Source organism: Dromaius novaehollandiae, chromosome 2 (assembly GCF_036370855.1).
Source record: "Dromaius novaehollandiae isolate bDroNov1 chromosome 2, bDroNov1.hap1, whole genome shotgun sequence".
Lineage (NCBI taxonomy): Eukaryota > Metazoa > Chordata > Aves > Casuariiformes > Dromaiidae > Dromaius > Dromaius novaehollandiae.
In genome coordinates, this window is record NC_088099.1 from 15,932,176 (window position 1) to 15,945,583 (window position 13,408).

Genomic DNA, 13,408 nt, shown 5'->3' on the forward strand with positions numbered 1-13,408 from the left:
ATTTTCTCTATTATTCTTGTACACTGATTCAAGGCATTGTACTGAGCAAGGTCTGGCCAAGTTCTTTGCCATGTGTTTAAAAACAACAGTTACGTTGTCTTGATAATATTTTGAATTACAGATTTGATTGTGTCTTGCAAGATCATATGAGTGCAGCACTCTCTTAGAAATTTAAGTTCTAAGTTAGAGCACTAATTTCTAGTGTTTCACTTCTGAATGCCAAGAATTTTAGGATAAGGTAACAGTATGTCTTCTCGTGTCCTGTGAACTACACTGTTAGTGGTAGAGCTGCTGTAGCAAATACTTATTTAAGAATGAAAAAAGTTGTACCATAATTATTAACTTAATGAATGCAGCTATGTTTACTGTTGATGAATTGAATAGAACTGAAAACCTGTCAAATTTTCCAGATTGCACCGCAGGAAGCTAACGCTGTAAACTACAGTGCTTAAAACACTGTTTATTCTAATTCTTTGATACAGTGGCAATTATTTGACTAATCAGAAAGACACCTAATAACATATTCACGACAGGTAGATGGGTTCTCCTCCACATCACAGACTGAACTTCAATTTTGTAACCGGTTGCTAGTACAAATCTAATGGGTTATAAGAGACCTGGCTCAGTATGTGTCCGTGCTCACACTCAGTATGGTGACCCAGCAGAGTTTTAGAAATGAATTCCAAGCGATGTTGTGGGTGCTAATTTGTGAGTCCTGAGCAAAAGATATACACATATATATATGAAATATATATATATATAAACATATATAGCATATAAGCTATATTCTCTGTTCATTTCCCACCCACCCCCACCAACTTTCCTTTCAAGTTGGTGCTATGGGATTCACATAATCCCTTGCCTTCATGTAAGATTTGTCATTGTAATTTTTTGTCACTTCAGATTGTTTTGTTTTTTATCTTTGGGATCAGGCTGCTTCATACATAGCACTCTAGAAACACAGAATAATGGACCTGAAATAGAGCCAGCAGCAGAATTTTATACCCACTTCTAGTACTAGACTGAACTTGGAGGAAGGTAGACCCCAGACAGGTTCAGCTCAACCTGCCAATGACACAGTACTGTAGTTATCTAGACACCCCGTTACTGCCTGCAGTATCTGAGAATGACTGATATGTGGTGTCAATAATTCCTTGCCTCAAAATATACACATGTGGGAACAGCTGGTCCTCACACATCTAACTACAGTATTCAGATGTTACCCAGCAGCGCTGCTTTCTGGCATTGTTCTCCAGTTGGAAAAAAATTGTAGAGGAAGAAATGACTCAACAAAACAAGCTTGTGTGAGAGAGGAAACCAGCACTTTTAACGCAAGATGGGTTTTGAAGCAGGAGCTTTCCAAGTCATGTCTCAGCAATAGCTGAATCTCATAATCTGCTTCCTTGTTACTTCAGTCAGGCAAAGAGCTAAATAGGAAATTAGAGCTTGTTAATCTAATAGTGAGGGATCTGTTGTCATAGGTGGAAGTGTCATTTAATCTGCCCAGTTTTGAAATGCAAAAGCAACACAAAATTCCATTTTCCTTACAGACAGCAATGACGTTCTTTGATGCAACACAGTTCCCATCAGGATAATTATTCCAGTTGCCCGGCTGAGTGAACCTCCACTGCTGAGGTTGCTGACTCCAGGATCAGACATAAAGATTAAGATATAAATTCAGTGTTTGTTCTGGAGACTGGAGAACCTGCTGTATTGCCTGTGTACCTTATACATTCAGCTTTTGTTGAAGCATATCTTTAAAAAAAAAAAAAAAGACACAAAAGATAAAACGCCCGCCACCACCACCACCAAATCTCCAAGTTACTAACTGTGCAAAGTTGTCTAAAAGCTACATTGAAATGCAACTAAGCTGGTAATTTACAGATTTTTATTTTCTTTTTCCTTTTTTTTTTTTTTTTTTTTTTGTCAAAATAAGCAAGGATTTTCATTTGCTTATACCAAGATCAAGGAAAGCAGATTTGAGATACTCTGCTTTCACTTTAGAAGGATGAGGGAAGAGCCAAGAAAGCCAGGGGTTAGTGAAAGGGAGGGGTGAAATAGGTGAGGGATTCCCCCAGGTTGGAGAAAATCATTCCAATGTCTCCTTTGGTTTCATCAATATCACTCAGTCTCAGATTTGTGCCTGCGTTTCACCTGCTTGTATGTATAGTATTTAGTCTATCGCCTGCAAATTTTTATTTCTTTTTTTCTTCCTTTGTCTTTTGCCACCTTCTTTAATAGCCTTATTTAATATGACTCCTCATGAAAACAAGCATTCTGTCCTTTTTGAGCAGGGGACACTTCCGAGAGATAGCAGCTACTATCACATATTCTAGTTGGCAGATTAGCTGTGATTGCTGAAGGAGAGAGAAAATTAAGGCTGTTTGTGTAGATGAACTCCTTTAATTTCAAGATGGTGGATGCTCTTTTTATGCAGCCCCTGTTATCTCTCTCTGTTCTTGTAGAAACATTACATAGGAACTATATATGTATGTAATTTCTATGTAAGTGCAGAATTATAAAGAGAGATTATGTCGTTTTTCCAAGGTAGGATATCCTGTGTATGCCGTTCCTGCAAGATGGTCGTTTCATCCTGGGTCTTTTTCAGTTTATAATGAGATAGAACCTACAATTTCCCATGGCAATCCGTTCCGCTATCTTCACCATTAGGAAGTTCCCCTGCCCCCAGTATCTAGTCTCAATTATTCTTGCTGCAGTTCAAATCCCTAATCCTTGCCTTAGAGATGGAAAACATATTATTCTTTTCTTCGTTATGTATTAGAAGACTGCTGTTACATTCCCACTGTGTCGTTTTCTTCTGCACAGCAGCTTGACATTGCTGACTCGTGTAGCTGTCATCCAGGAAAACTTCCAGTTCCGTTTCTGAAAAAGCAACTCACATACTTTGCCCCCTACTTTTTCTTTGTATGCTTAAGTATTCTAACTATGTGTTTTACCTCCCGCTTGCTGTTATTGAAGTTCATTTTATTTTAAAGTCCACTCTGAAAAAAGTCAATTGTTCAAGAGCATTTGAAATTTTAATCCTTCTCTCCAACAATCTTGCATTTTGATTGTGTGTGGATTTAATGGCATCCTGATTGACAATGAAAACCTTGAGTAAAATCAGACGTAGGAGGGAGATCCTGTAGATCCCCAGTGCATCCGTCCTTCTGGTGTGGCTGTGAATTGCTGAGAACTACTCTCAAGGTAGTCTGTAGGAGCTGCTTAGTTCAACCTGTTGCATCCATCCTGCTGCAATTTTTCTTAGCCTAAGTGTGGTTTTTCCCCCCCTCAATTCATAAGGCCTGTTACTGTGTTGTAGAAGAAAATCAGCTTAACTTGACCACATTGTTCTTGGTAAATCTGTGATGGCTACTGCTCATCCCGTTAGTTTCTCTGTGCTTTTCAATAGTTTGTTTCAAAGTTTCTCAGGGGAATGAAGGAATGAATCTATAATTTTCTTGCTCCTCCAATGCATGTTTGACTTCTTCTAGCCTGTCAATACTTCAGCTGTCCTGAACAGGTTCTTGTGGTTACTGTAAGCAGTTCAGAGACTGCCTCAGACAGTTGTGTAAGTGTTGTAGGCTGAAGTTCAGCTTGTTTAACCAGTCTCTAACTAGTCCTTTTTCTGTTCAGATTGGAGATCTTTGTGTTGGTGGTGCTGGCCACCTGCTTGCAATCAACCATTTTAGTGAAGACAGATGCAAAAAAACCCACCATTAAGCCTCAGGTCCCCTCAGCATCATCTGTCAATATCATTGCCTCAGTACTGAGCAGGGAAGCAACCTTTTCTTTGCTCTTTCTTCTACTACTAATACAATTACACAGTGATCTATTGTCATCTTTAAAGCTTCCTGCTACTTTTATCTCACTTTGTGCCTTGGCCTTTCTGATTTTGTCCCTGTATGCTTGTGCTTATCCTTAGCAAACTGACCACATTTTGCATACTTTCTTTATGTGTTTGAGGTGAGTGGAAAGTCATACTTCAGCCTACTGGTTGCACGTATATGTACACGGGAAATAAGGCAGAAGTGTTCATTTTTTCATGTAATAACTTGAAAAAGGTTGGACACCGACCTTCCAATTTAAAAATGATATTTACTTAGCAGTATTTTCTGACTTTTTTAAAAACATGTACAAATTTTGAATGAACTGGTGGGCATGTGAGGAAGGGGAGATGTCTGTCTTGTTCATAAGCTACCACTGTTAATGCCCATGATTATCCACTGCCCACAGTGATCCTTTTGAATGATTTTCCCAGGAAACCAGATGGTTTTGCTGTGAGATGGTGCGGAACTGTGATAACTGACTAGCTCTAACTGTGATAGGAAAAGCTAAGTGTCATATGTTGGTTCAGAGGGAAATCATAATAATGCCTATAATCAAGGTACCCTAATTAAAAGAGCAGTTGTCAGAAAAATTCTGCTTGGATCCAGATAAAGGTCAAAGAAAAATACAGAAGGGATAAACTCCCACAATGACTTGATTGCCAAAAACTAGAAAAAGGGCCGTTAGAGCCCTGAAGGCAGCAGGACGGAGGCGGAGCAGGAACAGCAAGGCCTGGCTTACTTGCTGGCACATTGTGATCATGAGGTATTTTGCACTAGTGAAGCAGGAAGGGACATAGCTTACAAGATTTGGCCAGTGGCCAACAGATCTCCTGACCTTTTTATTAGAAGGGATATCTGGCAAAATTTGGCCCGAATGTTGTCCTCTCATCTGACTAACTTAAACAAGCTGACTGGCTTTATAAGCGTGGCATATTTGTTCTCTGTCTCTGATCCATCACGCAGAAGCATGCCACTCTGATGGAAGAACAACTGAGAACTGGCACTGTTGAATGGGTTGTCATTTAGCTTCTGTCCTTACACAATGCTGTTTCTATCCTTAATAAACATTGTCAGCTATCTCACATACGTGGAACTGCAAATGTTCAATACTGATTTTGCAAATCAGTGAGCCTCGGTGGAAAAGACAGGGTTGCGTAGTTGGGCAATAGCTGAATCTTGGCAGCAGCAGGAGGATTAATTGAATTGACCAAGCAATTGCACACCAGAAGCAGCAGCCAACTTTGGTTCTGTTCTTATGGGAGGGCATTGCTGCCACTGCCACAACAAATGTAATATGCTTGTCATGAATGTCCTTCCCAAACTGTGTTCATCAATTAAGATAAGTAGCTGTTTTTCCCAGCGATCTAGATTGCTAATATGAAAAAATCCCGCGAAGGAGACTGAAGTTCCCAAGGCGCTGAGAATAGATTTATAATTTCACTCCTAACACTATTTGAATTTAGGGTGTATTTCTCTTTTTTTGCAAACTTTGCTTTCTCGCTTTTACTCAACAAAGCTCTGCTTTGAGTTTTCCAGTGCTGCAAAAAGTTAAGGTTCAGTGCAAATGGAATGGCTATAAACATTTGTCTCAGGGTGGGATCAGCTCACAGGCTAAATTGTGTCATTTGGTATCTATGTGTGAGCTATGTGGCTAAATGCACTCCACACAGTCAGTAGAGCCTGGAGAAGGATTTGGCTTAAAATGGGCACATTTCTGTTGTTCAGCTGAACAGCTCTCTAGACTTCACTGACTGTGGACTGTTGACTGAACCTCCCCTGACTCCAATGAGAGTCCAAAATCTATGCTGACACCTAAATTTAGGTGTCTAACAGCAGTTGCCTTCATCTGCAAGCTGAATCTCACTCCCAGGATTTTGAAAAGAGAACGAGGTCTCTGCTCTTCTTTGGAGGCAGCATTCAAAGCTTTTCCCTTACTTTTGTGACCACCATTTCACATGCACAGGAATTGCTATACAATGGGTATGTCTATCATTACGGGATTAGCTTGCAGTGAAAAGCTCTTTGAACAATTATAGGAAGTTCTGCAGCTAACAATATTGTCATTTGAAGCAGTTATCATTAGCTTTTGAATTGAATGCCACACAAATGCGTGAGGATGGTTTATACCTTAACTGAACATTATAATTTGAGTCTCAAAAGCACAGCAGTACATTGTTGACATTTTCAGTATTAACACTTCAGCAAGAAGGGTTTAGAAACTTCTTGGGATATTTTTGTATTTTAAAAAGTTCCGTTTCATTCAAACACTGCAAAATTGATGAACAGTTCCTGCAAAATTCTTTTAGATGAAAGGAGTTATATAAATGCTAAGCATTATTATTGTTGTTAAAACATGCAAAATCTGTTAGAAGGCTATAAATCCTCAAAATTATTTGATTTGAAATTTCAGACACATGCATTTTTATTGTGCAATATCATAAATGAATATAATTCAGCAAGGTCAGGTTAATACACATACCTAAACTGGGAAACTAAAGTACTCTGGTCCAATGCTTCTCCAGATACTGAATTTAAATACCAGGAACATTGCTGATTAGGGCTGAAGTACAGAGCAAATTTCACATTCTTGTCTGTGCTGCACAGTATGTTTACATAATAATTTTCGTCTTTTCCACAATATTCATCATTAGCATTTCCCATATGTGTACTTAATTAGGTATCTGCTGACAGATGAGTTAGAACATATCACATGTATGCACGTGCACACACACACACACACACACACACACACAAAGAGGGAGTCTAAATTAAAAATAATGTAGCATTAGGTTCAAGTTACCTGTATGTAAATTTAGTCAGAGTTAAGCACTATCATAATTGCAGAAGTGATAGTGTAATGTTCTGCTGATAGTTATTACTCTTTTCAAGAATAAGTTTAAGTATTTTTCCTTTATCATTTGGTTCCTCTAAGTTTGGAGACATAATGTTTAAATATAATATGTCCTGAAGAAGGCAAAAGCAAAGCTGTATTTAAACAGTATTCTAAAACATGTTAAGTAATCATGATAGCTGTATTTTTATCTCGTGAAAGTGATAGGACTTGCCCAGTGGTTTAAACAGAAAAAAATAATCAAGAGAACAAAATCAAAGCATTTTGATTGTCAGTAAAGTTGGGCGTCTTATAAGTTTTACTTATAAGTAAAACATTACTTACTGTAAATAATAAGGAAGTACTTTGGTTATAATTAGCAGTAAAGCTTTATAATGCATTCAGACTCTAATTTTTAAGACTATATATGTGTATTAACATGTTGCGTTAACAATCGCAGAAAATATTCTAAAAACTTTCCTGGGGGATACGAACATTATTATTTGCATAACACTTCAATAATCAGTTCTCTCCCACTTGAATAAGAATCACTATTCTTTGTTAAACCATGTGTGGGAGAAACTTAATGTTCTTGCTGCACACTGCGCTATTTAAAGGGTCAGAACTATTAAACAGCCGATAAGCAAGTCCGTGACAAAACTTGGATAACGTGCAGCTGGAGGCACTCATATCCATGCATGTGGAAATTATATGATATTAATGGTCAAAGTTAGATAAATTCATCAGCATGTCTCATGGCAGTCATTAAAGCGCTGAGGCCAGTATCACCAGTTAGGTAATTCTGTTTCATAACCACTATAGATGAAGTTTTCTTTTCTTTGGAAGGTTTACTCTATGCGTTATTCCTATATAGACAGCTATCATGCCCTAAAATTTTGGTTTTCTGCAATGCATGAAATTTTGTTTTCTCAGATTGGTGTTAGCCAGTCTTCTGATATTTGATGATGTGTTGCCCACTGAAACCCAGATTAAATGCTAGACTCTGCCAAAATCCAACAAATTTGTGATTTCCTTAGCTTTTCCCATTCAGAGGAGAAATATCAATAGGTAAACATGTTCCTCCACAGGGTAATTAATACAGGACTGCAAATTGGAAGCGAAATCTGCAGAGATGAAATCAAAAAAAGCAAGTCATTTTCAGGCCTTTTTTTTTCCTTCTGCATAAATACTTTCAAAATGACTAAGGCTGTAAACTGTTTGAATTGCAGCTTTGCTTTCTGACTATAGGACATCTTTTTTTCTTTTTAAAAGCAGGCATGCAGAAACAGTTTAAATTTGAAATGGTTTTGGATTTTAAACTCTGGGTCTTTTGTCAGTGGAAGTTAAAACAACAAAAAGCATAAAGCCTATTGCAGGTCGAGGCCTCTGTAATTGTAGAGGAGTGTGCTGTTAGCTGAGTACCTCTAGCATTTTGTTGTCCCTTTTTCCTCTTAAAATGAAAAACAAGCAGTAAAGAAAGTAAAAATCTTGAGTTAATAGCACATCGTTTGCAAAACTGATTTCAAAAATTTTTGGTGGTTTAAGTAATGTTTTCGCAATCAGAATACCTCTATTTGCATTTTTTTTCACTGTGGCTGAATAAGAATGGGAGTTGCCATAGGAAGAAGAATGAGCCAGAGACAGGGCGTAATTCAGGGCACGTAAATGAATCACCGAACCTCAGACGTCGATGGCACTGGCTGCTGAGGGGAGTTCAGCCGCCAGTTTTATCTCATAGTCAGTAACCTTGGTTAGCATTACTGGGATTTTTGAGGAAAATATATCTGCCCATCCATCTCCTATTCCCTTCTTTTGTTACCAGGAGCTTTGCTAGCATAGAAAGGACAGTTTTCACAGGACTCAGTCTGCAGATGAAGACACTTAAATTCAGATGCGCACATACGAGCCAGGGGCTTGATTCGCTTGCGTAAGCACAGTCATCTTGCGTCGCTTGAGGTGTTAAGGAGCACCCGAGTGGTCCGCACATGGCACAGGAGCTGCGGGAGCCCACCTTGCCCGGCCTGTGAAGGTCCAGCAGGGTTACCTGGGGATGCCCAAGCTTGAGCAAGTGAATCAGGGCTGGGGTATCCGAGCCCCCAAGGGAGAGGGAAGTAACAGCATCAAAAGTGCCTGCAGAGCTCCTGCTTTTGCAGGCTGGTTTTCAAAAGAGACAGAGGCTTTGAGGAGGCAGTGTCTCCTCAAGAGGCTGTGAGTAAGCTGTGTTTGGAAATAGCGCGTAGCACGGGTGCACACAGCCCGAGTCTGGGTGGGTGCTGTCACACCATGTAGCCATGGCTGTATTAGATGAAAAAGGAGCACATTTTCCTAATGGGAGGGAGAAGACAGCTGAGCACTTCATTTTGCAGTGATGACAGGGTATTAAATTGGCCTGGGGAGATGGTATTGGGTTTTTTTGTTTTTTTCAGTTCACTCTGCATGTGCGTGATAGGCCAAGTTTTCTAAAACGCCAAGGAGAGTTTGAAGCCCAGTTCAAATTTTAGCCTTGGTATGCTTTCGAAAGTATGACCTGTGCTCAGTTTGTGTTTGTCAGGTTCCTGAATGTCGTCTATTTTTATCTGTCACTTTTTATGATACGGCTGAACAAATGCATCTGGATAAAAAATTTTTCCGTTGTAACTTTAACATGTTGATACATTCTGAGGAGAAACTGCCTACTTTGGAGAGGTGCCAGATTCAGTTTGTTTTCGTTGTAAATGAGTAATAAAAGAAATTTTGCTGTTGACTGTATGCACACATGCATGCATAAATATGTGTGCCTCTGTGTGTGTGTGTGTGTGTGTGTGTGTGTGTGGTTTAGCCTTATGAAGTTGTTAAATTTCGAAAGGAGTATGATTTTTGTAGTGTTGGACCAAGCAAGTACATTAAAGTTGATTTCTAAAATTCAAGAGACATTAAAACCACAAAATCTGATTATGCTGGCGTATGATATGATATGAATGGTGTCTGGCCACTGGTGTCAGAAGAGCCACATAAAGTCACAGACATCCCGAGATGCATAAAACCACAGGCAGACTCTGACAACTATGGCTAGCCATTATTTTACTTCCTGATGTAAGAACGGACTGTGAACGATCAGATTCTTCCTTAAAAATCACTGTTGATCATAGCAGGGGCATTGCTTAGGTCTAGACTGTGATAAACAAAGTAAACCTGAGACTCCATTGGCAAACTCAAACTGAAAACACTTTCCTCTTTTCATTAGGATAAACTGCATAAAGTGTCTGCTAACTAGTGAGAAACTTTGTTTTAGGGAACATGAAACAGTGCTTTCAAATGATTACAAAAAATAGTTTCAGCCTTCTTTTAATTTTTCAGAATTCAAGCAAAAACACGAGAATTTCGAGAGAGACAAGCTCGTGAACGTGATTATGCCGAGATACAGGATTTTAACCGGACGTTTGGCTGTGATGTGGACCCAATGTATGCTGGAATTGCTTCCTATGACTCTTCAAATAGTGGCACCATAACTCTGACCGCCCGAGCGCAGAGCCCTCGGGAGGGGCAGACCGTGGAAGCACTGTACGCCCAAGTGAAGAAACCACGCAATTCAAAGTCTTCACCTGTAGACAGGTAGGCACCAGACATCAGTCAATACACTGCTTCCAAATTCACCCCTGTAATGCTTTTTGTCGTGGGAGATGACTGTACATCAGTTGGAAAGTCAGAACTACATTTTTATTAATGGCTTTTTAAAAGCCTTTATGTAGAAAACTATTGACGCAGCTCTCACAAGTCAAACTGTAACAGGATGAGATGTGCAAGCTTTTTTTTTTTTTTTTTTCTGAAGGGCTCCTGCTTTTCTTCTCATTCTTTGAAAGGCTTTTGAATTTTAGAGTCACTATTTGGTATAATGCAAATTAAATTCTAACTTATGGCATCAGCTAGTTTATTTATTAGATCTCTAGTTACTATGGCTGTGGAATACATTTCTGAGCTATTCACAACAGGTACAAAATTTGCGGAAAGTCCTTGCAATTGAACCACAAGTGTGTTCAAGCTTACCTGGATTCTACTCCTACCATAGTCCCAAAATTCAGCCTGACATTTGGAATTTTTTGAAAACATATAGATTGAGTGAGTGAACTCCAAGTTTGACTTATGAATTATTGGGCCGTAACTAATGATTTGTACATTTTCTGTGGCTACAGTATCCAAACTATTTCGTGTTTGGTTTTATGCTGAAATCAGGCAAAATTATGGTTTCTGTAGATTGAATTTTGAGGTTATTTGAAAACCTGAAGCTAAAATGGGGATGTAAACTAACACAAAGTAGGAATAACCAAAGGTGAAGTTTTTTCACAAGACTTTTGTACATTATCAGTGAAAATACATCTCTCTTGTTAGCTTACATATATGATGTTATAGTTCTGACTTTTCTCAGCTTTACAAAAAGTAATATTGAAATCCTAGTATAGGAGGTATTGTTAATTTATTCAGAAGTCACTAATTTAGTAAAACCACTTGTTGTTTTGTTTTCTATACCATTCTTTGCAGAAGATAAATACTGCACTTTCACCTAAATCAACAAAATAGTATCTTTGCTTACAGTTTTTGAGGTCAGTACATCTCCACACGGGGAGACGGCATTGATCTTGCATATTCTGTTCTATGTCCTAACAGAGTTGTCTGGCATTTGCTCTTAAAGACAGTAGCTGTCATGCAGAGTTCAGCTAATTGTCTAAAACTATTTTTGATTGAAGACTGAGAGTGGTGTATTTAATCCTCTGCTAGATCTATTTTAAAAAGTTCTTTTCCTTGGATAATCATGTAGTATTGTGAACAATATATTGTCTAATATGACAAATAATGACATTTCAGATAAATTTCATTTCAGTTTACCATAAATTCTTACTAAAAAGGCACAACTGCTTTTTTATGTTCTCAGTCATACTCTTCTCCTGTATTGTACTGTGTGAAAGGTCTACTTTTCATATTAAATTAACATAATTTATATGTTATGGATATGTACGTTAGTGAGGAAAGCAAAATGCTTTTAAACAAAGACAACTTGCTCTGTGCTCTTGAAATTTTATATTATATAGTATTATACTAATCAGCATGGGTATTCCTGAGTGCCTGAAATCTCAGCACTTTTGTGACTTTGGAAAGCAAGACAGCTTGGTTGGTTAATAAGGTTGCCACGTTGTGACTCCCACGGCTGTTTTTGTTAGACCAAAGGCAGTGTTTCATGCCTGAATTGAATGGCATCAATGTCATATCAACAACAAAAAAATTTCTTTGATGCAAACCTGGCACGGCGAAATAGAAGACCTGCATGACCTAGCTAACTCTGTGTGATTGCTGATAAAAGAGCCTGGAGAGAGTGAGTAAAAGTGAAGTTATGGCTGGAGCATTGAGGGAATATGATGTTAATCATAAGGGTAGGATTGGAGAGCAGTGTGGTAGTTTTTGCGCTTTCAGGCTGTTCTGCAAAAGTGCAGGAGTAGAGCAGGCTCCGTCTCACACAGCTGGATCCTGCTGTGACAAAAGGGTCTTTACCCGGTGCACGCAACAGGCTATCAGCGAGTTGAAAAAAAAAAAAAAAAAAAAAAAAAGCAAATCAGGGACTAGACCTGGAGCAAGAAAAGCCACCCTGAGTTCAGTGATGAAGGGATGATACAGGACATGCAGCAGAAATATCTGGAAAAAAATAGACAATTCAAATGAAAGTATATGGGATTGTCTTCACTCTCCTCACACATTTATCGGTGGTCAAGCTCCAGAGCTGGTAAATCCCACCTGATGCTGGGAGACATTTTTGTGAACGTTGCAGCAACTTGCACAGTCTCAGATTCACCGCACGCTCTGCGAGAAGTTTGGGTCCGTACCTCAGGGCTGCTGCTGGGAAAGCGTGTCACCTGGTGGGAGCCTTTGCCACTCCTTGGGCACAGAGGGGACACCACAGCTTCAGAGGGAACAGCTTTCCATCTTTCTAGTGCTTTCTACAGCGCAGCTGGGATCTTGACCCCAGGCAATGTTCAGCCTGGCTCACGGCTGGGGTGTCTTCCCAAGGCTGCTCTGTGTTCTGCAGGCTTTATCTTAGATGCATTAAAAAAGACAGTGTCACCTGAGCATCACTGGAAGAAGTAGTTCTGGCCACGTGGGCCTAAGGTGCTGACTCCTGAACTGTGTCTCCCTGCGTGCCCAGTACCTGGCCCTGCACCCCACGTCCCCTCTCCGGCAGTGAGGCCTCATCTCTTCCCTCGGCATCTCCTCTGAAGGCCCTTTCCCACAGCAAACGTCTGAGTGCCTCTTCATAGGGTTGTTCTCCAGGGAGCGCTCTCTTCTGCCGTCTAATTTATCCTGATAAAGCTCTGAGAAATTTGCTGAGAAATTTTATTTCTTTTTATGAGAATTATGAGAAACAATATTTGAAGGATGCAGGACTGTAACCAACTGTGTCCATTAGCATTCACCTGTGGTGAGGATAATTTTCACTTTGCTCTACCCCTTGGCTCTACCATCCTTTCTTTTCCTCTAAAAGTTTCAGAGGTTACCTAAAGGGAGACGGTTGTTTCCAGTCTTTGTGGATGGTAAAGGGAAGAGCAAACAGCATGTTACCCTTGCGGTGAACTGCCAGGAGCTGGTAACGGCCAGTCTGTCTCAATCTTTAGCACTTTCATATTAAAAGCAGCATTGTTTATATGAGAAATGTTATTTCTATTACAGTTTTGTGCTTAGTGCCAAAGAAAATTTGACATTTAAATATGTCTAAAAGGTTATTTAA

At 39.3% G+C, this 13,408-nt stretch overlaps 1 protein-coding gene across 12 annotated transcripts in view; it reads left to right on the forward strand.

The window, feature by feature from the left end:
* PARD3 (par-3 family cell polarity regulator) overlaps nt 1-13,408 on the forward strand; it is a 465,794-nt gene that overhangs the window by 354,621 nt on the left and 97,765 nt on the right. For all 12 annotated transcript variants that reach the window (XM_064505791.1, XM_064505797.1, XM_064505794.1 and 9 more), the window contains one exon: nt 9,997-10,251. In XM_064505791.1, the coding sequence (XP_064361861.1) occupies nt 9,997-10,251 (255 nt within the window). The remainder of the gene's footprint in view (nt 1-9,996; nt 10,252-13,408) is intronic.